The 25,915-nt window shown below is 37.8% G+C and overlaps 1 protein-coding gene across 1 annotated transcript; it reads right to left on the bottom strand.

Moving 5' to 3' along the window:
* Nucleotides 1-1,179: 1,179 nt before the first annotated feature.
* LOC149234280 (LEAF RUST 10 DISEASE-RESISTANCE LOCUS RECEPTOR-LIKE PROTEIN KINASE-like 1.2) lies at nucleotides 1,180-3,826 on the bottom strand. Its single transcript, XM_089461144.1, has 3 exons — nucleotides 3,053-3,826; nucleotides 2,680-2,703; nucleotides 1,180-2,555 (listed from the first exon to the last, which is right to left on the bottom strand). The coding sequence occupies exons 1-3, from the start codon at nucleotides 3,756-3,758 to the stop codon at nucleotides 1,342-1,344; spliced, it is 1,944 nt and encodes a 647-aa protein (XP_089317270.1). The 5' UTR covers nucleotides 3,759-3,826; the 3' UTR covers nucleotides 1,180-1,341.
* Nucleotides 3,827-25,915: the final 22,089 nt, after the last annotated feature.

Genomic DNA, 25,915 nt, shown 5'->3' on the forward strand with positions numbered 1-25,915 from the left:
CATTTTGCTATATTAATGATGCTTATCCTCACCTTTATAAACATATTGTTTGTATAAATAATTTTAATGATATACATCTCAGTTCAACAATTATTTTAATAAAATAATTTCCTAATCTTTCTTTTCCTCATCTTTACATAATGTCTTTACACACATTATGTGTAAAATAGCTATAACTATACCAATTTTTAAGAAATACATTCATAATCTTAATAGGATGGTTTACCTCATCTAAATCTAAATCTAAAATAAAAAATAAAAAAGTTTTTTTATTCACATTTCTTTTTAATACATATTCCTTTTTAATATGACTTCACAAAATAGGGAACAAAGAGTGTTACAAAATATGGAAAAAGAAATTTGTGTATAATATAAGCACGATTATGCCAATCTTTAACGAATAAATTTATAATTTTAATGTGAAGTTCAAATAATATACCGGGAAAATACATGGTTTGTTGTTACTTTGTTAATATCCCTTTTTTGTACACACGTTCACACAATATGGAAAGAGGGCTGGATTCATTCTAATACAAAGTTCACAAAATATGGAAAGAGGGAAGGACACCGTGATAATGTTCGATTTCCATGTGTTATAGAAAGCATTGAGGTGCCAATTCGAATAGAGTATGCATGTTAAATGAAGGTAACATTGTAATATTTTATTGCAAAACCCCGCTGGTCAAACTTATATTCGTAGCGTTAGAGCACTAACGCGAGTTTTCGTTGTCCTGGAAGGCGTTAGCACTCAGCCCTGAAGGGGAGTGTTAAAATAAGTTAATTATTTCAGTATGAGGAGTTATTAAAATTAGAGAGTTAAGTGTTGATGGTTGAGTGTTGGAGTGTTGAGTCAAGTCAAATGATAGACAACTTTTAGTGTGTGGTTGTATGTCAAGATATTTTAGGCAAGTCCCTAATTACAAAACGTTAAATGCCCTTTACTCAGTTAATTATAAGTATCCATTTTTGTGTGATCACTAAAAAACAAAAACTCGTGTGTTTTGTCTCCTCTCTTTCCAAGAAAATCACATTAAAAAATAAAACATTACCAAATACAAAACAATTGCTAAAAACAATGGCTTAATACGAGTATTGAATCTGAAACTCGCAGCTGATACAGTAGATTTATAAAGTATAAAATTATAAAGAATGGAATATGAACACAAGATCTTATACTCGCTCTTACTTTACATTTTCAAACAATTTAGTCTGAGTCCAAACTAATTTTATTAAATTGATAAAACATTACAAAATACAAAAACAATGCCTAGGTGCCACTATTAAATCTGACAATGTATATATGTAAAGCGGAAAGCTGCAGATAAAACTGTAAAGAAACGTTTATGTGCTGATATTTGGAGTGGAGCTTACACTGGTTTTCCTGCCCTGCATAGAGAAGGGAGATAACAGCACTGTGTCTGGGGTGGAGCTTACACTGGGCCGACTTTTCTGCACAGAGAAGGGAGATAACAGCGATGTGTTTGGCTCTTTGACGTTGCCAAACGATGTCAACTGCTCTTCACCTGGACTAGTTGACATACCACTCAAACGTCTCATTTTGTCAAGCTGAGCAACAACTTCCGCCATATCCGGTCTGTCATCCCTCTCTGACGCCAGGCATCTGAACGCCAACTCTGCCACTGCTCTTACCATTATCTTCACCTCAGGATTCACTTCAATCTCGAGTTGCGGATCCGCTAGTTCATGCAAAGCCCCTTCCTGAATCTTCGTTATAGCCAAGTTAGCAAGGTTGATTTCCCTTCTGTTCCGATTTATGTCCATCGCTATTTTGGCAGAGACGATCTCCATCAAAACGACCCCAAAGCTGTAGACATCGGATTTCTCAGTCAGCTGATAGCACTGATAGTACTCTGGGTCAACATACCCTGGTGTGCCTTGTGGGATAGTAGTTACATGTGAGGCATCCACAGGAACAAGTCTGCAAAGCCCAAAATCAGCCAATTTTGTATCAAAATTCTCGTCCAAGAGAATATTAGAGGATTTCACATCTCTGTGGATTATGGGAGGGTCAAGGGCGTGAAGGAAAGCCAAGGCCTGGGCAGTTTGAATAGCAATGTTCAAGCGAGTATTCCATGGTAATCCCTTGGGGTTTTTGCGATGGCCATGAAGATGATCGGCCAGGGTTCCATTTGGGACAAATTCGTAGACGAGCAGCAGCTCGGGACTATCTGCAGGGGTGCAGCCATAAAGGCGAACGACGTGTGGATGATTCAAGGTCGAAAATATCTTTACCTCATTGATGAACTGCTCGAGTCTCCTAGAGTTATCCTGATATAATCTCTTAATGGCAACAACCCGTCCGTCCCAAAGTTTACCCAGGTAGACCGACCCGAACCCTCCAACCCCAAGTTCGTTCTCCTCGTGGAAGCAATTTGTAGACTGACGAAGTGCTTCGTAAGAGAATATAGGCAAATTGCCCATCTCACGCCCAGGCAAATGTCTAGGAAGAGCCCCTCCAGGAGGAGGTTTTCTATTCTTCAGATGACAAATTAAGAACAGTACCGCTAGCAGCGCAGCTCCTCCAAGGGAGCAACCTGCAGTGGAATGAAGAGATTGATATCAAAGTGATCTTTGTCCAACCCCCAAAAGAATACGAAAGCAATTCACGATATGTTTCAAACAGAGAAACAGAATAATAGGAAGAAATCATAAATTTACCTATTATAATATCTCTTCGGCGATCTGTAACGCAGCCATAACACAATTATCGTAAGTAACAGGAAGGATTCACATACATATGGAAACAGATTCACGCTATAGTTAAAGCGGAGAAACAGGATAGCAAGAAATCATGAATTTACCTATTATAATGGTTGTTTGGTGACCTCTAATGCGGCCATTACATAACTATCGTAAATAACGGGAAGGATATTCACATATACAGATAACAAATATTATTGTTTATGAAGATGGGGCATATACTTGACCTATAAAAACCCTACTTCTTGGGTGCCTATGAATAAATGCATACCATCTTAACTGAAGCAGCAATTCCAAGTAGTTTTGCGTAAATTTATGAAATAGAGCATACCGTGGCCCTGGCAGTTTTCGGCACGGGGTCCATCCTCGCAATAACAAACGAACGGTGCAGTTGAACCCGAAGTGTTGTAACGGTAACCACACATCCCTCCACTTTGGGAACATGATTGACAGCTTTCATCTCTCTTTGGATCATTGTAATTCAGTTTCAATGATCCCACATCAACTGTTACTTGGGCCGTACGACATCCCCGAATCCAATTCCCATTATCAAACAAACTGTAAGAGACGCTAGAATTACATTTTCCGCTAACCATTACTGACTGGTCCAGTTGACATTTGTAGACATTTAGGGACCTGTTCTCCGCAGAGGATATAACGGCGGTGTCTGTACGCCTTGGATGTGGTATCTGTATGTCAATGGAATCATCTAAGAATTTGCACTTCTCGCCCCTCACAATTAACCAGGATTTAAAATGGCTCTCTATTATTGTGTAATTGTGGCCCTGAATTGTGATTACTGGAGATAAGTTCTGCACACAGTCGATCTGAAAATGAGGATGACCGCATCCACGGTTTCCTACACCTAAAGGATACTGTATATCTGTAACCCCACATCTCCTAGTATTACTGCAATACTGGTATTGCACGTCCAAGCAAAAGTAGCAGGGGAATAGAGAGGCACAGCGGGCAACAAGGATAACTAAGAATAGGTGTCGAGGCAGGGAAGGATGAACGCGATGAACATATGATTCCATCGGGAGAAGATGAGACCGCTTTGTGAACTTCGGCCAGTCTATGCTTTGCTGACACAATAACCAATAAACACTAATTAATGCGGGAGAATTGTACTTATATTGACTCCTGATTTTTCCGTGAGTGGGCGAGGATTATTTCTTTGTGGTTTGGTATTTTTAAGTTTTTTTTTAAATCAACTCGTTTTAAAATTAGTCGAAATTCTTTATAATAGAAAAAGAAAACACGTTATGTGGAGAACATGATGAAAGCCAAATTTGAAGCCAAATTTACTAAGCAAACCCCTAAGAAAAAGACATCTAAAATCCAAATATCTTAGGCTGCATTTCTTCCCCCAAATCTTGATGACACTTTGAAGTAGAATTATCGCTAAAAAGCTGGCTAATACGATGTATACGCGTGTATCTATGTGTAGCGTAGAAATAAATAACAAAGTCCAGACGTAAGAAGCACGTTCCTCTGAGTCAATTGAAAAAGCTGTAGCGAACGACCTGTTGTTTGAACTTTATAGGTCCGCAAAGACTTTGAAAGCGCAACATTTGGTTAAAAAGAAAAACGAACAAAGAATCATCCCCGGACGAAAGACATAAGACGTGGGCCAAGAAGGAGAGACAAACTTCATATATTCATGTTTATCTTGGCTTACATTAGGACAAGACGTCATAGATATCACGAGTCACGAGTCTTTTTTTCTGAAGGTAAAAGCAACATCGACTACCTAGTAGACGAGGATATAACCTTTTACGGTTGTAGTAAATTTGTATATCTTGTATTGAAGATATATTAAATAGATATAAAGTCTTATTCAATGTAGATAATTGATGTTACGCTTTCTATGTTTTTAAGTTAAAAGGGTTTGGCTTTATTTTAAAGGAATATTTAGAATGTAATTTTTTTATTTTAAAATATAATAATGAGGTATATGTCAATGTAAACAATTTAGTATGGGGTAGATTTTACATAAAAACATAAATGTAAAAGTAAATGTAAATGTAGATAGCCTAGCGTAATGTTTAACATTTAATATTTTTAATTTAATGTCGGGCCCTATTTAAAAATTAATCTAATTATTAGTATGTATAAACACAATATAAAAAAGATGTATGTTAAACAAATAAAAATATAGATAAATTAGAGGTATGGTAAAAAAAAATTCAACTTTTTTTATATTTACTCCATAGGTATAGTAAATAAATAAAAATATAAATAAACTAGAGGTACTGTAAATAAATAAAACCTCTTTTTATATTTATTCCATAAATCTCTTCATATTTACTAAAACTCAAAAAATATGTTTTATTAATAAAACCTCCTTTTATATTTATTCCATCAATCTCTTCATATTTACTAAAACTCAAAAAATATGTTTTATTTAGGTGAAAGGTATGAGCTAAATAGCATGGGATAGATAATTATTAATACCATGGGCCAATACCATATTTATAAAAGAGGTATGGTAAATAAATAAATATAAAAGAGGTATAAAGAGGCATGATAAATAAATAAAAATATATCAAATATGATTAGAAATCAACATCTAATTATATACCAAGCTTATGGGCAAAATACCATGGTAAATAAAAGAGATATGATAAATATATAAAAATATAAATAAACTAGAGGTATAATAAATAAATAAAACCTCTTTTTATATTTACTCCATAAACCTCTTTATACTTACTAACACTAAAATTTTATTTAGGTGAGGCATATGGGCCAAATTATTATTAATACCATACAAAAAAATCATTATTAACCCTAATATTAATATTAAAAGATCAATATTATTATTATTATTAAATATAATATTCATATCAATATATTATAGTATTAATATTATTAAATTTAATAAATTTGGATTAATACAATATTAAATTTGTTATATTCTAATATATATTAATATATCATTATATATATTAACTCTAGATATATATGGGAGGGAAGAACAAATACATAGAGTGATAAAGGTGGAAAGATAGGGGGGTGACAAGGGAGAGATCGAGATAAACTTAGGGATAGGAGAGAGGAGGAATGAAGAGAGAGAGGGAGATGAGTGAGATATGTAGAGAAGGGTAAGAGTGGGAGAGGGAGACGCAAAGATGGAGGGGGGGAGAGAGAAGGAGAGAGGGAGGGAGATAGTGAGAGGATTGGAGGGCAGAGAGAGAGAAAGAGAGAGATGGGGGAGGAGAGAGGAATTGTAAAAGAGGGGGAGAGAGGGAGGGAAGAAGAAAGACATAGAGAGTGAGAAGTGGAGAGAGAGGGAGTGACAAGGGAGAGATGGAGAGAGAGAGAGTATGTTTAGGGGTGAGATAAAGAGACAATGAAAGATATATAGAGATAATGGGGGAAGGGAAGGAGAGAGGGAGGGATATAGTAACATAGTTGGAGAGGGAGAGAGAGAGTGATGAGGGAAGAGAGAGAGAGAGAGAGAGAGAGAGAGAGAGAGATGAGAGACAAGACTTGAGAGAAATGAGGAGAGTGATGGGGGAAGAGAGAGGATCAAAGGGCAAAGATAGAGAGTTATGAGGGAAGAGAGAGGGAGGTAGGAGAGAAAGGGAGAGAGAGGAAGTACGAGAGAATGAGCTTCGGAGAGAGGAGGAGAGAGGGAGGGAAGAAGAAATACATAGAGAGTGAGAAGTGGAGAGAGAGAGGGAGTAACAAGGGAGAGATGGAGAGAGGGTGTATGTTTGGGGGTGAGATAAAGAGACAAAAAGGAGAGATGGAGAGAATGTGGGATAGAAGGAGAGAGGAGAGAGGAACAGATATAGTAACATAATTGGAGAGACAGATAGAGAGGGAGGATGTGAGAGAGTGGAGAGACGGAGGGAAATAGAGATGCAGTTGGAGGGGGAGAGAGGGAGGTAAGAATAAATAAATAAAGAGAGAAAGGTGGAGAGGGAGAGAGGGAGGGATAAGAAATATGGAGAGAGAGGGAGAGAGGATAACAAGAGGGAAGAGAGATAAAAGCGGGGGAGATGGAGAGAAGGGGAAGAGAGAGAGAGAGAGAGAGAGAGAGAGGAGGAGGAGGGAGGGATAGATAGATAGATTGGAGAAAGAGAGTGTATGTTTTGGGGGTGATATAGGGAGACAAAGGGAGATAGAGATATAGATGGAAAGTGAAGAGAGGGAAGAAAAGAGAGATGGAGGGAGACAAGGAGGGATAGGGAGATTGATAGATATGGAGTGAGAGAGCATGTATGTTTGAGGGGTTGAGATAGAAAGACAAAGATGGAGGGATGAAGGGAGATATATATATATATATATATATATATATATATATATATATATATATATATATAGATGGAGGGGAGAGAGAGGGAAGAATATTTATTGCACTAGATGCATTGATTTTAGTGTAGATGTTGATTTCTATTGATATTTGATTGTTTGCACTAGATGCATTGATTTCTATGTAGATGATTTCTAATCCTATTTGATTTCTTTGACTAAATGCATTGATTTCAATGTAGATGGTGATTTCTAATCCTATTTGATTGCTTACACTAGATGCATTGATTTCAATGTAGATGTTGATTTCTAATAATATTTAGTTGCTTGCACTAGATGCATTGATTTCAATGTAGATGATTTCTGATCCTATTTTATTGTTTGTACTAAATGCATTGATTTCAATGTAGATGGTGATTTCTAATCCTATTTGATTGCTTGCACTAGATGCAATGATTTTGATGTTGGAGCATTCAACCCAAGAAAACCCATTGTATTTTAGTAGACATAGGGTTATTGTGTTTTCAGGGAAGTTGGTTTCCTAAGAGTGAATTAAATGTAATTATTAATGTTTTGAGTGATTTTAATAAGAGAAGCTAGAATAGGAAGTTAATTGAATATTGTGAGGCATATTTATAAATGTTCTCGAATATATGAGAACATGAGAGATTTAGGATAGTTGAGAGATTGAGGGATTTGATAATTGATTGTAAATCTTAGATTAGGAGTCAGTTCATGAATTTAGGGATTAGAGAGGAGTTTTAGGAACAAGGAAGAGATTTAGGAATTTTGTTGAGGGATTTATGGATCTAAACCAGAAATTGGTTTTAGAATCCTTTGTATAAATGTAAGCCAAAAAGGCAAAGACAGGGGTTAGAAAGTTAGATTATTAGCTGGTTAAGCTAGAGTGTGGGATTTAAGCCTATGGGCAGAGATGTAACAGAGGCCACTGATATTAGAACATCAGGCCGAGAGACAGAGTCTCAATATGTAATTATTTGTTTGTATTTATATATATAGAGATTGATTAGAATCTGTATAAGTGTGTATTTCGAGTGTTGAGTGATGAATTAGGTGTTATCAGAGTTTGCATAATATAAATATATGTAGGCAGAGTCGAGGTGAATACACAGAGGAAGAGAAGAGGCAGAGGACCTTAGTGACGTAGAAAAATTACAGAACCAAATCGTTCATGAGTAAAGAACTCATAGAGTAAAGCCCAAGAGGAATGTGCAGCAAAGTAGCGAGGACGAGAAACTTTTGAAGAAAATCCTGGAAACCACAGAAACCTGAAGAAATGGCGTAACATTTAAGTGAGGTGGAAGAGCAAAGGAATGAAGTATGGGCAAATCATAGCCGTTGGATCTTTATGATCAACGACCAGGATTAAATTGTATCGACAGAATCCTTTTGAAATTATTAGAGACCGTAGGATCGAGAGATGTCATCATCCAATGGAGCAGACCCGATAGGGAAATGAAGTGCGGTTAATGTTATTTGAAATACGGAGGTTAATCGCATATTGGAGGAGATGGGAGAACACATATTAATGTGACCTGCGAAGGTGCAATTGTGATCAGCGATAAAGAGGAGCCTCGATAACTGTGCAGAGTCCATATTAAAGCGGAAAAAGGGTATGTTTATGCATGTTTATATGTATTTTCTCTTTAAAAGAATATTAAGGGGATTAAAGCACCGATAGACAAAATTGTGGTTTAAGTCCGATATAACCAATGCATAAAGAGTGAGAAGTTTATATATATGCAGCCAAGGGTTAGTGAGTGCTTAGAAGGGTTGAAAAAGTCCCGATAATAAATGAATGAAGGTTTAGAAGGGTGTATAATGTCCCATTAGGAAGGTTTAAAAGAAGCGTTTTAATAAAGTCATATATGAAGGATAAGGGGTGATTAAAATCCAATACATGCATATTGAATGAAGGGGTAGACTATGTTGGGTGTTAATAAATCATTCAGCATAGGAATTAATGAATGGGGCCTTAACCTTAGTAAATGAAGATTTAACTCAAAAGAGAGTTAAAATTCCTGGGACAGACAACTATATGCAGACATATGTGTACTGTGGGTGTAAGCGGGGGTAACCCCTACATCATTTGGTATCAGAGCATAATTGTTATTGGAACAAGTGATAGTAGAACAGAATAAAGGAATTCTATAGAAAAGGACTTAGAACAAAGCTGTGTTTTAAGATGTTTATGTAGGTAAGAGAGATCAGATTTTAATCTGAAAAATAGTAGGCACACAGAGATAAAGTGCAGCAGAACTTGTAGATGCAAGAAAAAGAGGACAATCCATTCAAAGTAAAGGTAAATGGTGGAACAATATCATGCAGAGATCTTGAAGGTGAGATGACATGTTTGTTTGATTGATTTGAATATTGGAGAATCTGTGGGTTTTATATTGATATGCTAGTGACAGCATAAGAAGATGAGAAGGTTGCAGCAATGTACGGTGAGGAGTGCTCAATTGGTTCCAAAGGAAAGAACCAGAAAAATGCTAAAAAATTGGGCTCAAAGGAGAGAAGCTTAGCGAGTAATATGTAGCAAGGAGGAGACTTGTTATTGTAGAGGTATTGTTGCAGATGAAAAAGGTAATTCCACAAAGGATGTGGGTAGAATTGCCAAGGTAATGAAGGAAGCTGGTAAGAATTTCTAAGCGAAAGAAGAAGTGGTTAGAACCAAGTATTTCATGGTGTTTGAAATACAAGAGGATAGTTGTGTTATTGAGAAGGTGTAGATTAGTTGAAGCCTAAAGGAGCAGAGAAGAGTGCTCAAAGGAGGTTCCAGAGATAGAGAACCAAGGGCTTACCAAAAGACTGAGTGAGGAGAGCTTGGTGAGGTAAGTGGTAGCAGGGAGGACTCACTGTTGTAGAGGCTTTAATGCAACTCATAGTAAGTGAGTGAGGAGCTCACAAAGATAGAGAAGAAGATGGCTACTAATAGTAATAGGAGAGATTTTGAAGACGACCACAACATAATAATGGTGAAGGAAGAAGATGCCAAGGAAAATGGCATGAGGATGAGTCAAGAGGAGCTTGACAAAGAAATTGCAGAAATGAAAGAACAACTCAATGTATTGATGATGATACTTGAGGAAAACCAAAGATTAGGTTGGGTCTTGAGGAAGAAGCTAGTGAGGTGGCATAAATTACAAAGGAGGCTACAAAAGAAGAGAAGTCAGCAAGTGAATATGCAATTAGCAGAAGAGCTAATGAAGCTTTAACAGGTACTGGGTGTTCAATTGAGATCTGAAGGACTCATAGAAGTTGAATTGGAAATGGAAGTGTCCATTTGTGAACCAGAACAGGGTGAAGTTCTAGGTGAAGAGGAAGGAATTATTGATGACTTTCTGAATTGTTGGACAAATGCAAACGAGAAGGAAAATGCAAAACCTTGTATTTTTGAATCTAATAACTTTGATGTGATTACAGGTTTTGCAGAGGATGAGAAATCTTTTGAAGCTATCAAAAGTATGGGAGAATATCTTTCAGAAGGTAAAAACTCTGAAGTAAAGAATGATGGAGAATGTCTCTTAAATGAGAAAAGCAGTGAAGTATTGTAGCAAAAATAAATTGATAATGCATTGATATTTAAAACTGTGACAACACGGGAACAATTTCTTGTGAAAGGAGGAGATGAAATTCAGTCTAAAGAACTGATATGTAAAGCAACAGTTGGGACTGTTGAACCGTGTAAATTTTAGATTGATAATTTGTGTATAAATGCAAGAATCATAAGTAATGATGAAGTACTTATGAAGTGTCATAGAGAACTTGAATTGCTGGAGTATTTGCTCGGAAATTTAGAATATGACAGTGTGATTGCAGAGGAAGGAGTTCACTACAGTGCACAAAGGCAGAAAGACATCATAGAAGCAGATGGTATGGAGGAGAGACTAGCTGACAGTCTCGTGAATTCTTTTGGGATCTCAAATCAACATATCGATTTGCTGATAAAGGAGGAAAAATCAGAGCAGCATATTGATGTGTTGCCAAAGGGAGATAAGGCACAGAAGCCTTATGATTTTTATTTTAACAAGTGTTTTTTGAGTGCAGGTTTAGTTGCAGGTGCTAGAGGAAATTTGGCACAGATGGAAAGCCAAACAAAAATGGGAGAAGAAGATTCTATGGAAGAATTTAATCCATGGAACAGAGATGTTCAATTGCTGGAGAGAATGCTGGAAAGTTAGGATCTAGTGCAGACAGAGACAATTTTGACAGAGGGTAAAGATGAAAGGGAGGTAATCAGAATAAGCGAAGAACAAGTAAGAGTAAGTGATAGCATTCAACAACTCCAAGGAGAAGAACAACAGTTTGAAGAGTTAGTCGACAACAGCAACAACCTGAAGCAGAGAGAAAGAAATAATAGTGAATGGCAGAATATGGACCAGTCCAAGGATGTGTTGGAGACAAAAATTGAAGAAATGTGTCAGTTAATGATGAAGGAGTCTATATGGAGGAAAATTATAGTAGCAAGAAGGATGATCAATCAGAACTTGAACCTAGTTGATAAGGAGAGGAAGATAGAGCAGAAAACAACAAACATACAGCAGTAGCAAAGGAGCAAAGCGTTTGGGCAGCTACAAACTAAAGTTTGGGACCCTGGAGGTTTGTCAATCAACTTATGAAGACACATGATCAGGAGATCATGAAAATTTTCTACTTTGGGAGTCTGATGCAGGAGCATTCAGCTCAAGAAAAACCATTGTATTTTAGTATTGTGTTTTCAAGGAAGTTGGTTTCCTAAGAGTGAATTAAATGTAATTATTAATGTTTTGAGTGATTTTAATGAGAGAAGCTAGAATAGGGAGTTAATTGAATATTGTGAGACATAAATGTAAATTTTCTCGGATATAGGATAACATGAGAGATTTAGAATAGTTAAGAGATTGAGGGATTTGAGAATTGATTGTAAATCTTAGATTAGGAGTTAGTTCATGAATTTAGGGATTCGAGAGGAGTTTTAGGAACAAGGAAGAGATTTAGGAATTTTGTTAAGGGATTTATGGATCTAAACGAGAATTTGGTTTTAGAATCTTTTGTATAAATGTAAGCGAAAAAGGCAAAGACAAGGGTTAGAAAGTTAGATAATTAGCTGGTGAAGCTAGAGTGTGGGATTTAAGCCTATGGGCAGAGATGTAATAGAGGTCATTGATATTAGAACATTAGGCTGAGAGATAGAGTCTCAATATGTAATTATTTGTTTGTATTTATATATAAAGAGATTGATTAGAATCTGTATAAGTGTGTATTTCGAGTGTTAGGTGATGAATTAGGTGTTATCAGAGTTTGCATAATATAAATATATGCAGGCAGAGTCGAGGTGAATACACAGAGGAAGAGAAGAGGCAGAGGACCTTAGTGGCTTCGAATGATTGTGGAACCAAATCATTCATGAGTAAAGAACTCACAAAGTAAAGCCCAAGAGGAATGTGCAGTAGAGTAGCGAGGACGAGAAACCTTTGAAGAAAAACCTAGAAACCACAGAAACCTGAAGAAATGGCATAACATTTAAGTGAGGCAGAAGAGCGAAGGAATGAAGTATGGGAAAATCGTAGCCATTAGATCTTTATGATCAATGGCTAGGATTAAATTGCATCGGCGGAATCCTTTTGAAATTAACGGAGACAGTAGGATCAAGAGATCTCATCATCCAATAGACATCGGGCGTCAAAGCAATTGAAGTTTAATTAAGAAGTCAGACCCAAACTTTATTAGATTGGGAATTTATAATTCCCATCAAGTCCGCATAGCCAGTTAATTATCAAGATTGTTGTCATTCTGAAATTGGTGTGAACTGTCGGATCTTCTAAATGTAGATCAACGACATAGAATTGTAATGCAAGTCTGTTGATCGAGAAGGCTAAGAACCGTCGAATCGAAAGGAAGATCAACGGTGGTGAGCACAAGAGTAATGAGGCATGTGATAGGAGTGGACCTGATAGGGAAATGAAGTGTGGTTAATGTTATTTGAAATCCAGAGGTTAATCGCATATCAGAGGAGATGGGAGAACACATATTAATGTGACCCGTGAAGGAGTGATTGCGATCAGCGATAAACAGGAGCCTCGGTAACTGTGCAGAGTCTGTATTAAAGCAGAAAAAGGGTATGTTTATGCTTTTTTATATGTATTTTCTTTTTTAAATAAAATTAAGGGGATTAAAGCGTCAATAGACGGAATTGTGGTTTAAGTCCGATATAACCAATGCATAAAGAGGGGGAAGTTTATATATATACGACCAAGGGCTAATGAGTTCTTAGAAGGGTTGAACAAGCCCTAATAATAAATGAATGAAGGTTTAGAAGGGTGTATAATGTCCCGATAGGAAGGTTTAAAAGAAGCATTTTAATAAAGTCGTATATGAAGGATAAGGGGTGATTAAAATCCGATACATGCATATTGAATGAAGGGATAGACTATGTTGGGTGTTAATAAATCATTTAGCATAGGAATTAATGAATTGGGCCTTAACCTTAGTAAATGAAGATTTAACTCGAAAGAGAGTTAAAATTCCTTGGACAGACAACTATATGCATAGACATATGTGTACTGTCAGTGTAAGCGGGGGTAACCCCTGCATCAGATTTCAATGTAGATGTTGGTTTATAATCCTATTTTCTTACTTGCACTAGATGCATTGATTTTAGTGTAGATGTTGGTTTATAAACCTATTTTCTTACTTGCACTAGATGCATTGATTTGAGTGTAAATGTTGATTTCTAATCATATTTGATTGCTTGCATTAGATGCATTGATTTCAAGGTAAATGTTGTTTTCTAATATTATTTGATTTCTTGCATTAGATGCATTGATTTTAGTGTAGATGTTGATTTTTGATTTGATATAATTGGATATATGATGGTACATTAATGTTAAAGTGATTGATTTAATATTGTGCATTGATTTCAGTGTAAGCATAAAAAACTATTAACAATGTACATTGATTTGTGCGTTATACTAATTCAACCTATTAATATTGGAGAGAAAGAGAGACAAGGTATGTTGTGTACTACAACATCTCGAGCTAAAGATTTAAATGGTTTACGATTTAACCTGACATTTTCATATAATCGATATGAAAAGACGACAAAAGTAACAAGGGTGACAATAAGAATAGTAGAAGAAAATAGTTTTAGATTAATCACAATGAAAGACTATTTGTAATTTACTATATTCGTATTATTCACATTTTCTACAATTCAACACTATTACATTGTCACTTTACATTCAAAACTTTTATTTCATCATTTTTCATGATTAAAGTTATTCACAATATTTATCATCTCAACAAACTGAGCTAAATAAGAAAATTTAAAATTTAAATGACCAAATTAATCTAAGACATATTTAGCATATTTAAAATGATTATATTTAATATTAGATGATTTTACATATTATTGATAAAATCAATCATCTGTTTGTTGGATTTTTTTGGCCGCACAAGTTTGAAACCAGCCTAGATCCATCTTAACTCCAGATCTATCAAGTGCCGAGAGGGATAAAATATCTTGAGGTGCAAAACTTTCCTCAAGTTTTGCACTCAAAAAATAGGTTTGTACCTCAAGAGATTTGATCCCTTTCCACACTTGATAGATCGAAAGTTATGATGGAGCTAGGCTGGTTTTAGTTATAATATTTACATTATTAAATTATTTTTATTTAGTGTAGTCATGTAGTCACAAATTTGTCAATTTGTACTAGTGTAATTTCAAGGGTCATCTAATAGCTTCCTAATATTCATATCACACTAAATGGTAATCATCATCCTAATATATTGGAATTGTATGTTGTTTAATCTAACAATGTCTCAACATCCCTACATGTTGGTGTTGATATGAAAACATTCCCCTTGCAACTTCACATGTTTGTTTAGTGTGAGGACTTAATTAGACCTTTGTCCTAATCGAAGTATGATGTTATTTAAGTAATTTTTATCTAATTTAATATAATAAAAGAAAGTACGTAAAAACAAATGAATGTGAAATTAATACACATTATGAAATGTAGTAAATGCAATGTGTGGCTAGAATTATTTCATTGCCTACATCTTATGAAAAATTAAGGGATCTTGAAGGTCACTTAAGGTATATGAATATCAACTCATAGATTGACATGGTATGAATGTATAGAAGGTTTTCATTTCATAATCATATTTTATTTAGTAGTTAATATTTTTTTTTCTAATTATTTCTAATAATTCATTTGAGACCTCAAAATTTAGATTAACATGGTGTGAATGTCCACAAGGTATTCACTTCATAATCATCTTTTACTCGCTAGTTAAAATTAATTTATTCAAGTTTTCTTTTCCTTTTTTTCTTTTTCTAACAACTTATTTAGACCTCAAAATTTGCCTAATATAATTTTTTCCCTTCTCATTTACATACTAATCGAAATTCATCCTTTTAGGCTTGTCAATCTAAATTCGGTAATTGATCCAATTTTAGTAACGCATCACCATACTTAATACACTAAACCACAAAAAACTACCTATGACTTTTTGTCATGTTAATAATCTTTATTCTCACCTATATAAACATGTTTTTGTATAAACAATTGTATTGAAATACATCTTAGCCCAACAATTATTTTAATAAAATAATCTCTTATTCTTTCTCTTCCTCAACTTTTGTCATATTATGTGTAAAATATGTAACCACCCCTCCCATATGTACTTAGTTTCATTGACGTGCAAGGGTAAACATGCGAGGAAGGGATACGATGACATGACCCGACCTCCTAGGTTCTATTAAGGAAGTGGGGCTGACCACATATGAAAAACTAACATCTCATAACATTCTATAGGGGCTACAAGTCACTCGGAGATTGAGTAACCACCCTAAGTGGCCAAAACCTGAGCTCGACACCCTTTTCTTTGATCTCGATCCCCAACCGCACCCACAACAAGCCCTCCATGTGGTTGGAAGCCTCAAATCACATGCACAAGCCTGCATCCATGCTATTGCAACCAAACTTTTTTGGTTCAGAGGGAATGGTCCTGGATTCTAAGCCATCATTTAAGGCTAGCCTCGAGACCATTTCCCAGAACTTAGTGAGACTTTCCAGAAAGATAAAAGACATCTCGAAAAATCTATTAATACAAAATTTTATCAAGTACTTGACCTAACCTGACCTAACCATGACGTCATTTTGTCAAACATGTTGACGACATGTAATCTACAGGTCATGAGTGCATATCTGAACATAGGGGTATGATACTTATCTGAGAATCGTCAAGAACGTCTAATTCCCTCTCATAATAGTTGAAATAAAATCAATTATATCATTCATTCATTAACCATTCATTAACAAGAAAAATATATCAAGTAGGAAAAATTTTAAGGATGAAGGATTATCTTGAAATTTAAAAACATTGGCAAATTTCACTAGTCCCTAATATGCAAACTATAAAATGTTTATTGATATATTTGTAAAATGATTCAAATTTATAATGATTTTATAGATATTATCTATATAATGTTAGCAGTTTTTAAGGTAAAATAATTTTATATTGTAAAATTTGGACAAATTGTTCTTAGAAAAATGGAAATTGGTGAATTATTTTTTGCAAAAATCATGGAAATTAGCCACCTATGAAAATTAGCCCCTAAAAGTTTCCATGATATCAAGAGACATAGCTAGAACCTGTTATGAAACCATACTTATAACCAACATATAACCAAAATAATAACCATGATAGAACAACCATCAAAGCCACATAATAACAAGTATAAGTACTTAAGAAATAAAAGAGGAAAATAGCTCTTATTAACATATACAAAAATCCAACCATGTGAGGGACTTCCACGTACCACCCGACCATATATTGGGCTGAACCAAATATCTCTTTCAACCAATCACCTTCGCGCCATATTCCAAGCATGAATGCAGGATCTCATGGAATAAACCAAATAATTAAACTAGGGATTCCAGAGGCCAAACCACTTCAACCCTCAACTAGTGATTCAATCTCACAGTTGAACATCAATCACACTAACCAAATTGGTATCTACCCAAGTTGTCTGAGGCTACAGGAACTAGTAACTCAATCCAAAACCTTCTAAGACTCCGGAGTGTTTGTCCAACCCAACTCCAAGACTAGTAACTCAACCCACCAAGGGTTCCAAAGCATTTTTCCAACCTAGGCTCCAAGACTAATAGCTTAATCCAAGTTTTTCCATGGATTCTAGAGTGTTTTTTCTAACCCATAACTATAAGGAATTACAAGCGCCGATAAAAAACAAATCAGTGGAAAAACCCACAACGCCATGTTTATCCAGGAAATGGAAAGGCTAGGTAAAACCATTGTCAATGCACACTATCCTCCATGCCAATGATAGATCATAACTAGATAATAAAATGCATATACCATGCATCCATAATCAGTAAGGAAAATCATACAAGCAACTTGTTACCTGCAAATCAATTCAACTGTAGTTGTTGATCCACCTATTCCCTTGCGCTTTCCCACTTTCATTTTCCTTATTTCTCCAAATCCAATGAAAACTAAAGTTCTCCAAGCATTCTCCAACAATGCTACAGGATTTCTTTAAGTGTGCAAGAGTATGAGAAAGAGAGAATAGAGAGAAAGCTCCACCATAGAACTATCAAAACCTAAACCAATGAAAATCCATGAACTGATCATCAGAAGCCCTTTTATCATTGGCACCTCTATTTTCTTCATTTTCCTCTAATTTTCCTTCAATCTCCTTGTCATGCAGTTTTGTGACTTTTCACCTTTCTTTTATCCCATTTTCCATTATTTTCATAAATAAAATGTCAATTAATGCCACTTGTCCTTTTCCAATGCATTTTCCCATTTCCATAGCCATTTATTAATCACAAGTGATCCCCATCACTATGCGTTTTCCCAACATTCAACTTGGAATAAGTGTCCCATGACATTGGTATTATTTTTATTTATTTACATAGGAAATCAACAAGGGGCTGTCACAAACCCCTCCCCCTTGGGGGAACATCATCCTTGGTGTTTAATGACACTTATAAATCAACAAAACACATGCTTCCCATGGAGCTTTATAATATAACTCGATACAACATTTACATCATATCATATTGCTGAAGACATAACCAACATACCATAAACACCATACAACTTATTGGATCCTTATAAAACAACTCGATGTAGTAATTAAATAATTATGCATAGACATAAACAAAAAACAACATAAAAACATATATCAAAGCACATCTTCTTAACCAACTAATAGAGAAAGAAACATATCCTGCATCTGATCAACCATCTCCCATGTAGCTTCATTAGGCCCAAAGTGCTTCTGGTGCATTTTAACTTGCTCGATTTCAGAGCATGAGAATATTTCGTTGCAAAATGAACTAAGGTTTCGGTGGGAATTCTCCTTCTGGATCCACCTTCAATATAGACCAATCAATCACATGATCAAAATCTTTCACATACTTCTTAAGAAATGACACATGGAAAATATCATGGAATTTCATTGTCGGAGGCAGTGCAAGTTGGTAGGCTACAAGTCCAATTCTCTCAAGAATATTGAAATACCTACAATACCAAGGTCCCAACTTGGCACATTATCCAATTCTCAAGGAGCTATTATTGGGCTTGATGTGCAAGTACACATGTTCCCTAACCTAAAATTCCTTAAGCACCCTGTGTTAATATTCATAGCTCTTTTTCCTCTCCTGTGCTACCTTCAGATTCTTCTTGATAACCTGCATTTCCTATTCCATCTCTGCCAACATGTATGGTCAAATCAATACCTTGTTCACTAGATCATTCCAACTTATGTGAGCACTAAAAGTCCAACCATAAAGTGCGTCAAACATACTCATCTTCAAAGATTCTTGATACCCATTATTGTACGAAAACGCCACCAATGGAATATACTCTTCCCACTTCTACTTCCGATGCATAATATACATTCTCAACATGTTCTCAAGAATCTTGTTGACTCTCTCTCTCTCTTAGTCTGTCTGCAAATGACAAGTTGCAGTGAAGGCCAACTTTGTACCCAAACCTACAAAAAACTCCTTCCAAAAACTGGAACTGAACTTGGCATCTCTCTCTGACACAATCCTTCCTAGGAATATGATATGAAAATGGAGAAACACTCTTCCTATCAAAAACTAACCATCCTTTAACACTTTACAAGTTAACAAAATGGGTCTTTAAAGGTAAACAAGTTTCACAACCTATTCAATAATGTGAGTTAAGTTTTCAAATGAATTTAAAAGAGAAACCAATTCACATGAATCTCAAGGTGATAAATATCAAGAGAAGAAACCAACATTTGATGATGGAGTTCACCCCTCCTGGGCTACATCTATGAGCCTGCTCCAACAAATAGACCACTATATTGATTTTAGAAGTAAATGAGTACATACAACTTGTTGACAATAGAGTGGCTTGTTTTGCCTACAAAGAAAAATTATCCTACAAATAGTTTTCACTCAAAAAGATGACTCCCAACAACATGTCGTGAAAATGTCAACATAAAAAGGACTCTCACACAATATTTCCTTGTACTCCATTAGAAATCAAATGCATAAACATGAAACTCCTCCACAATGAAGAGTTAAAAAGGGCTTCTCTCCTTAATACATTGAGAAAAAATTTAAAAGAGTTTCTCTATTGAAGTAACAATTGATGTAGATAAAACTAGAAGGTTGGAACCTCTAACTAGGCTCTGTTCATGCTCAAAAATGCCTCCATACTGCTTCAAATTTTACTCTGTGTCTAGCACTAAAAGACTTGATTGTACAAAAAAACGCATCATAAATTTCTCAAATCAAAAAACTAAGGATGGCATTGAGTCTAAGATAATCAAAAACACACATCTAGGCTCTTATTGAGCTCAAAAAGGTTAAAAATTGAGCAAGATCTACTATTTGTCCTACAAATTGGAAAAACTTGCTAACTACATGACAATTTCTCCCTTTTCTCAGTTCACCGAGTGATAATTTCGCCTGGACTGACAAGGTTCTTGCCGTAAAATGTGCAATTTGTTTCCTTGTTAATTTTTCTAATAACCCTATGCACTAGATCAGGACCACATGGCACCCATAAGACCGGGGGCCAAGGCCAACTACCTAACCCTTCCAATTTCTTCTGTCAGGGCGTGGTCATGTCATCGAAATGTAGCTAGGGATCGAGGCTAACCACCCGCCCCCACCATTGGAGCTCATGGTTAACATTCATATCAACTGTTGAGAACCAAGGGTCGGGGCTTATCTACCCACGCTCTTTGGCATAGCCTCCTCCACCGGTCATATGTGTGCTGATGGGACCTAGGGTCGGGGACTTATCTTCCCACACCTTCGCCTGTGGTTGCATGGATGTCAATGGGACTGGGACTAGGGTCAAGTTCCCATCCCCTCCCACTAACTCCCTGCCATTTGTTATATGGTGAGAATGTAACTAGGGATGGGGCTTAATACCCACTTGTCTCCCTTCTTCCATGGGCACATGGGTGTCATGATGACCAAGGGCCATGGTCACTGCCTAGACCCTCCCCCCAAAAACCCAAACACCATCAATTTAAATGTAACCAATGAAATATATGGTTAACAACTAACAATATGGCATGGTGGTGGATCACGGAGTTGTTGCACTACTATTTGAGGCATCAAACCCCACCGAGGCCTTCGAGCCAATATAATTTTTTAAAAAAATCATAGAGGGTCACGTGGCACCCTATGATAGGGCCACATGAAAACCTTTGATTGGGCCACATTAGACCGTAAAAACCAACTATATTGCACTAAATGCACTTGTATGAACATGCCATGTGTCAAGACCTCATTGGTCCACTACCAACCATACCCTGCATAGTTAGCTGATGAAATCAGTTATACAGACTCCCCATTCAACCCTGTTGTTGACTTTCTATTTGTTGGTCAAAAAGGTCAAAAATCTCTATGTATATTTGTTTTATGTTTTATGCTCTTGCCATTTTTTATTTTTTATTTTTAGAATTCGTATGCAGGTAATTTTTGTACGGGCTTAAAACCTACATTTGGAATCAGAGTTGTTTCGACTTCAAGAGGACGCCTTTGTTGTTGAGAGGTTTTACTCAGACCTGTGGTAGACCCTATTCAATGGGATATCTGTGGGATTGATGATCCAGGTGGATCTTGGTGGCCACCTACCAAGTCCACATGGACCCCCACCATTGTTTCTCTCAGCATTTTCAGCTTCCTTAATTGTAGCACAACCTACTATTTTTAGCAGTTTTTCAGGTCCTGAACTTCCGGAGCCGTTTTGAGGCCCTAAATGACGTTTTTTGGGAACTCTGCGGGCAACATGGGTCCATGGACCGATGTTGACCTTCCCAAAGTGGTAGTGCTTGGATAGATCTTTCTAACGAGCTATTGTATGCGTCAAACGAAGATCGTATGCCAAAGTTACGACCCCGGGAAGTTGATGTACCAATTTACCCAAATGGGGCCCACAGTTTGGTGTTTCATCTTCTAGGGTTAGGTTTCGGAATGTTAAGGGTTTTCCATTGTTTCTCAACAATAAATAGGCCTTTGAGCCTCACTGTAACACAGTTCAGAGGCATGTAGCCACCACATCTCTTCTCAGGGATAAGCTACCATCGCCCTAGCTGGTTTATTTCCATTACTATTTGTAAGCATATTTCAGTATTTTACATTAATGAAATGAAGTATTATTTCCGCTGCATATCTGTGTTTATGGTTATCTCTATAATTTGTTGCGGTCCTGTTTAAGTCCGGATCAGTGGTATTAGAGCGGTTTGCTTTTTCTCTATTTTTCTTTGCATGTCCCCAACCAGGTCGAGATATAAGGAGTTAGGGCTTGAACTGGTCGAACCTTTACGAGACCAACCTAGAAAATCTTGATGGCCTCCCATGGCGGATGAGAAGAAAGACGAGGGGGCAGGAGATCCTATCAAAATCTTGCTCGAAGAAGCCCTCGAGCGACAATGAAATGCGATGATAGATAGCTATGCCTAGATCCTTCAGCGGCTACCCAGAAGCGACGCATCGGCTTCCAGCAGCTACTCTGGAAACGCCACGCCCTTTAAGGTACAAGTCAATTTTGAAATCCCCATATTCGAGGGTCAGATAAACGCAGATGCCGTAGATAAATGGTTAAATCTGCTAGAGGGTTATTTTTCTGTTCATGAATTTTCGAGTTGGGAAAAGATTGTTTTTGCTCTTCTCAAAGCAGCCCCCCACGTCAAGGACTGGTGGAAAACCTACTGCGAATAGAAGGATGAAAATACCGGCTCACTATTTTCAGCCGCACTCACCTGGAATTCATTCTGGGATGCCATCAAGGAGCAGTACTACCTTGTCAGAAGCTATGAGGATGAATACATAAAGTGGACCATGCTGCGGCAGGGAAGGGACCAAGACGTACCGAAGTTCACCAATCTTTTCCATACCCTTCGCAAAAAGTTGGGTATCAAGGATACAGAGTAGAATTTGATACTCAAATACCGCGGCTTCCTGCACAAGTACATCCAGGAAGAAATAGAATTCCTGAACATCTCCTCGCTCGGCACAACATACCGATATGCCGTCAAGGTCGATAAGAAGTTTAAACAAAAGAAGCGAGACTTTGGATTTGTGAATTTGAAGCAAGGGAAAGGTGACCCTAAACCACAGAACAAAGGACAAAGCCAAGGCAGGGTAGCCCAAGACAACCTGCCAAATCTGCAAGCAAAGAATAACACTGCGAAGCCGAAAAAGGATGTGGAAAAATGGTGTGAGTTCCATAAGAGCTCCACTCACAACATAAGTGAGTGTCGGCCAAGCAGTCACTGGTGGCCGAGCTGAAGGTTTCAGAATCAGATGCATGTTCCGACTCTGAGTCAGAACCCGACAAGGGGAATGACAAAGGGAAGCAAATCATTGATGCGGATCCCAATGCCACTGTTGCTACTGCCAAGGTCTAGAAAAATGAACCCGAAGACCCAGAGGAGGAGGAGCATCTCTTCCACTCCCAGATGTGGGTAAAGGGCTCCCCACTACAGTTCATTGTCGACAGTGAAATCCAAAAGAACCTCATTTTAGCCGAGGTTGTGAAGCAGTTGGGCCTACCGACCACAACACATCCACAACCGTACAACATCGGGTGGCTTCACCAAGGACGGGATCTTCGCGTGAGCCAGCAGTGTCACCTTCCATACAACATCAAGCCCTTCACGGATGAGGTATTGTGTGACATTTCTCCCCTTGAAGTTTGTGATGTATTATTAGGACAACCATACTTGTGGAAGCGACATGTTGTGTATGAATCAAGGCCTCGTGTTGTTATTATTACATTGGGAAATAAGTTGTACAGGATACCAGAGGTAGCACCGCCTACTGCCATCTCTTTGATTACTGCAAAACAATGTAGTAAGCTCATTTCCAAAATCAGGAAATTTGTTTTCCTGATGATACGCCCTCAAGGAAAGAAGAAGACGGTGGCCACGGCCTCCAGACAGGGCCCCTTTGCACGACAACTACAGATGGACAAGGTCGTGGAGGAGTACGAGGACATCTTCACCTCCCCCGCAGGGGTTCCTCTGCACTGTCAAGTCAAGCACTCCATCGATCTGACCCTAGGTGCACCACTACCCAATGGACCAATTTATCAGCGCTCCGTTCTGGAGAACAATGAAATCAAGAGGCAGATTTAGGAGCTACTGCAGAAAGGTCACATCCATCTGAGTTCATTGCCTTGTGGGAGCCCGATCGTGTTGGTACAGAAGAAGGATGAGACTTGGAGACTCTGTATCGACTATCGGGCGCTGAACAAGATCACTGTCGGTAATAGGTACCTGATCCCGTGGATTGATGACCTCCTGGACCAACTAAAAGGGGCGAAATATTTCAGCAAGATCGATCTGAAGTTAGGATATCACTAGGTACCAATCGAACCCTCTGATGTGTGGAAGACTGCCTTCAAAGCCAAGGAGGGGCTTTTTGAATGGTTGGTTATGCCTTTTGGATTGACGAATGCTCCTGCAACCTTCATGAGGCTAATGGATGAAATCTTGCGGCCATTCACCAACTCATTTTTAGTGGTATACTTGGATGACATTTTGATCTTTAGCTAGAGTTGGGAAGAGCACCTCCACCACATCCGACAGGTTCTCCAAACACTGCGACAACACAAGCTATGTGCCAATTTGGAGAAATGCACTTTTGATGACCCAGGTTTAGTATCTGGGATACATTATTGATGAACAGGGGGTGCATGTGGATCAGCCAAGATCCAAGTCATTCGAGATTGGCAATCTCCAACCACTCTGACAGAGCTCCGTAGATTTCTAGGTCTTGCCAACTTCTACCGAAGGTTCATGTTGAGATTTTCTCATATCACTTGGCCCTTGAGTCAAGTCACCAAGGGAGGAGCGAAAGAAAAATTATTTTGGTCTGAATCTCAACAGAAGGCATTCATACAGTTGAAAGATCACCTCTACATGGCACCAGTGCTCGTGTTACTAGATTTACAACAACCATTTGAGGTCGAGACAGATGCCTCTGACTATGCTATTGGGGCAGTCCTTACTCAACACGGGCATCTAGTGGCATATCACAGTGAAACACTTTCAGACATAGTCCGGAATATCCCACTTATGATAAAGAGATGTACTCCATTGTGCAGGCCTGCCGATAATGGAAGCATTACATTTTGGGGAAGGAAACAGTCATCCACACAGACCATCGACCCCTGTAGTTCATACAGACCCAAGGGAAATTGCAGAATGATCGCCATCAGAAGTGGTCTACATACCTGCAATAGTTCCATTTGAATATCAATTATAAGAAGGGCAGTGACAATAATGTTGCAGATTGCCTCAGTTGACCACTGATCATGGCGTTAACCACCGTGCTCAACTCTTGTGGGCACGAGACTTCTGATTGGCCACTTCTCTACAAAAGCGACCCAAAATTCAGCCACACATACCAGACACTCTTGGAGGGTCGGCATGTTCTAGATTTTCACCTCCAGGATGCCCTGTTATGCCACCTGGGTTACCTTTGTGTTCCTTCAAGCGAGCGTGCCAAGATGATTTGGGAAGCACACTACAGTCAGGCTGTTGGGCATTTTGGGGTCGAGAAAATGGTGGCAGTACTGCAAAAGTATTTCTATTGGCCGAATCTTCGACAGGATGTTGGGAAGTACATCAGATCATGTACTGCATGTGCCATTGCCAAACCAACGATCAAGAAGCAAGGCCTCTATGCCCCGCTGCCTACCCTTAGTCGACCTTGGGAATCCATTCCCATGGATTACATGTCAAGCCTTCCTTCCACTAAGCATGGAAATGACTGTGTTTTTGTGGTCGTCGACAGGTTCTCAAAGATGGCCATTATGGCGGCCTACAAGAAGAATATCATAGTATAAGTCACTGCTAAACTCTTCTTTGAATGAGTGTGGGTGCACTTTGGGATCCCACAGTCTATCTTCTCAGATTGGGATAGTCGGTTCCTCAGTACATTTTGGTCCAGTCTCTGGTCAATGCTGGACACCAAACTCACTAAGTCCACAACCTTCCATCCTCAAACTGATGGCTAGACAGAGGTTGTCAATAGGATGATTGTGCACATTTTGTGCATGTACAACTCAAAGCATCCATGCACATGGGACGAGAGCCTCCCCTATGCTCAACACAGCTACAACCGAGCTCTTCACAGCTCGACTGGCCATAGCCCTTTTTAGGTGGGCTTGGGATTCCAGCCACTATGCCCCATTGATGTGGCCATGCCACTTGCAACTACTCACTTAGATTCGGCTCATGTCCAGTCCGAAGCAGATAAGGCAACCAGCTTCATTGAGCACATCCAACATATTTTCCAGTAGGTCCATGACATTCTAGAGAAATCAAATGCCAACTACAAGCAGTAACATGATCAACATAGGGTGCCACACAAGTTTTAGGTGGGCGACAAAGTCT

The sequence above is a fragment of the Pinus tabuliformis genome, chromosome 8 (genome assembly GCF_031772625.1).
Source record: "Pinus tabuliformis cultivar Carrire ecotype Pingquan chromosome 8, CPIR1, whole genome shotgun sequence".
NCBI classification, from domain to species: domain Eukaryota; kingdom Viridiplantae; phylum Streptophyta; class Pinopsida; order Pinales; family Pinaceae; genus Pinus; species Pinus tabuliformis.

Bases quoted from the DNA above. Each gene is read 5' to 3' on its own strand.
- LOC149234280 (XM_089461144.1), bottom strand. From the start codon at position 3,758: ATGGAATCATATGTTCATCGCGTTCATCCTTCCCTGCCTCGACACCTA. The intron at 2,704-3,052 runs GTATGCTCTATT...GCTGCGTTACAG, and splicing joins CGAAAACTGCCAGGGCCACG to ATCGCCGAAGAGATATTATA. The intron at 2,556-2,679 runs GTAAATTTATGA...ATTCCACTGCAG, and splicing joins CCGAAGAGATATTATAATAG to GTTGCTCCCTTGGAGGAGCT.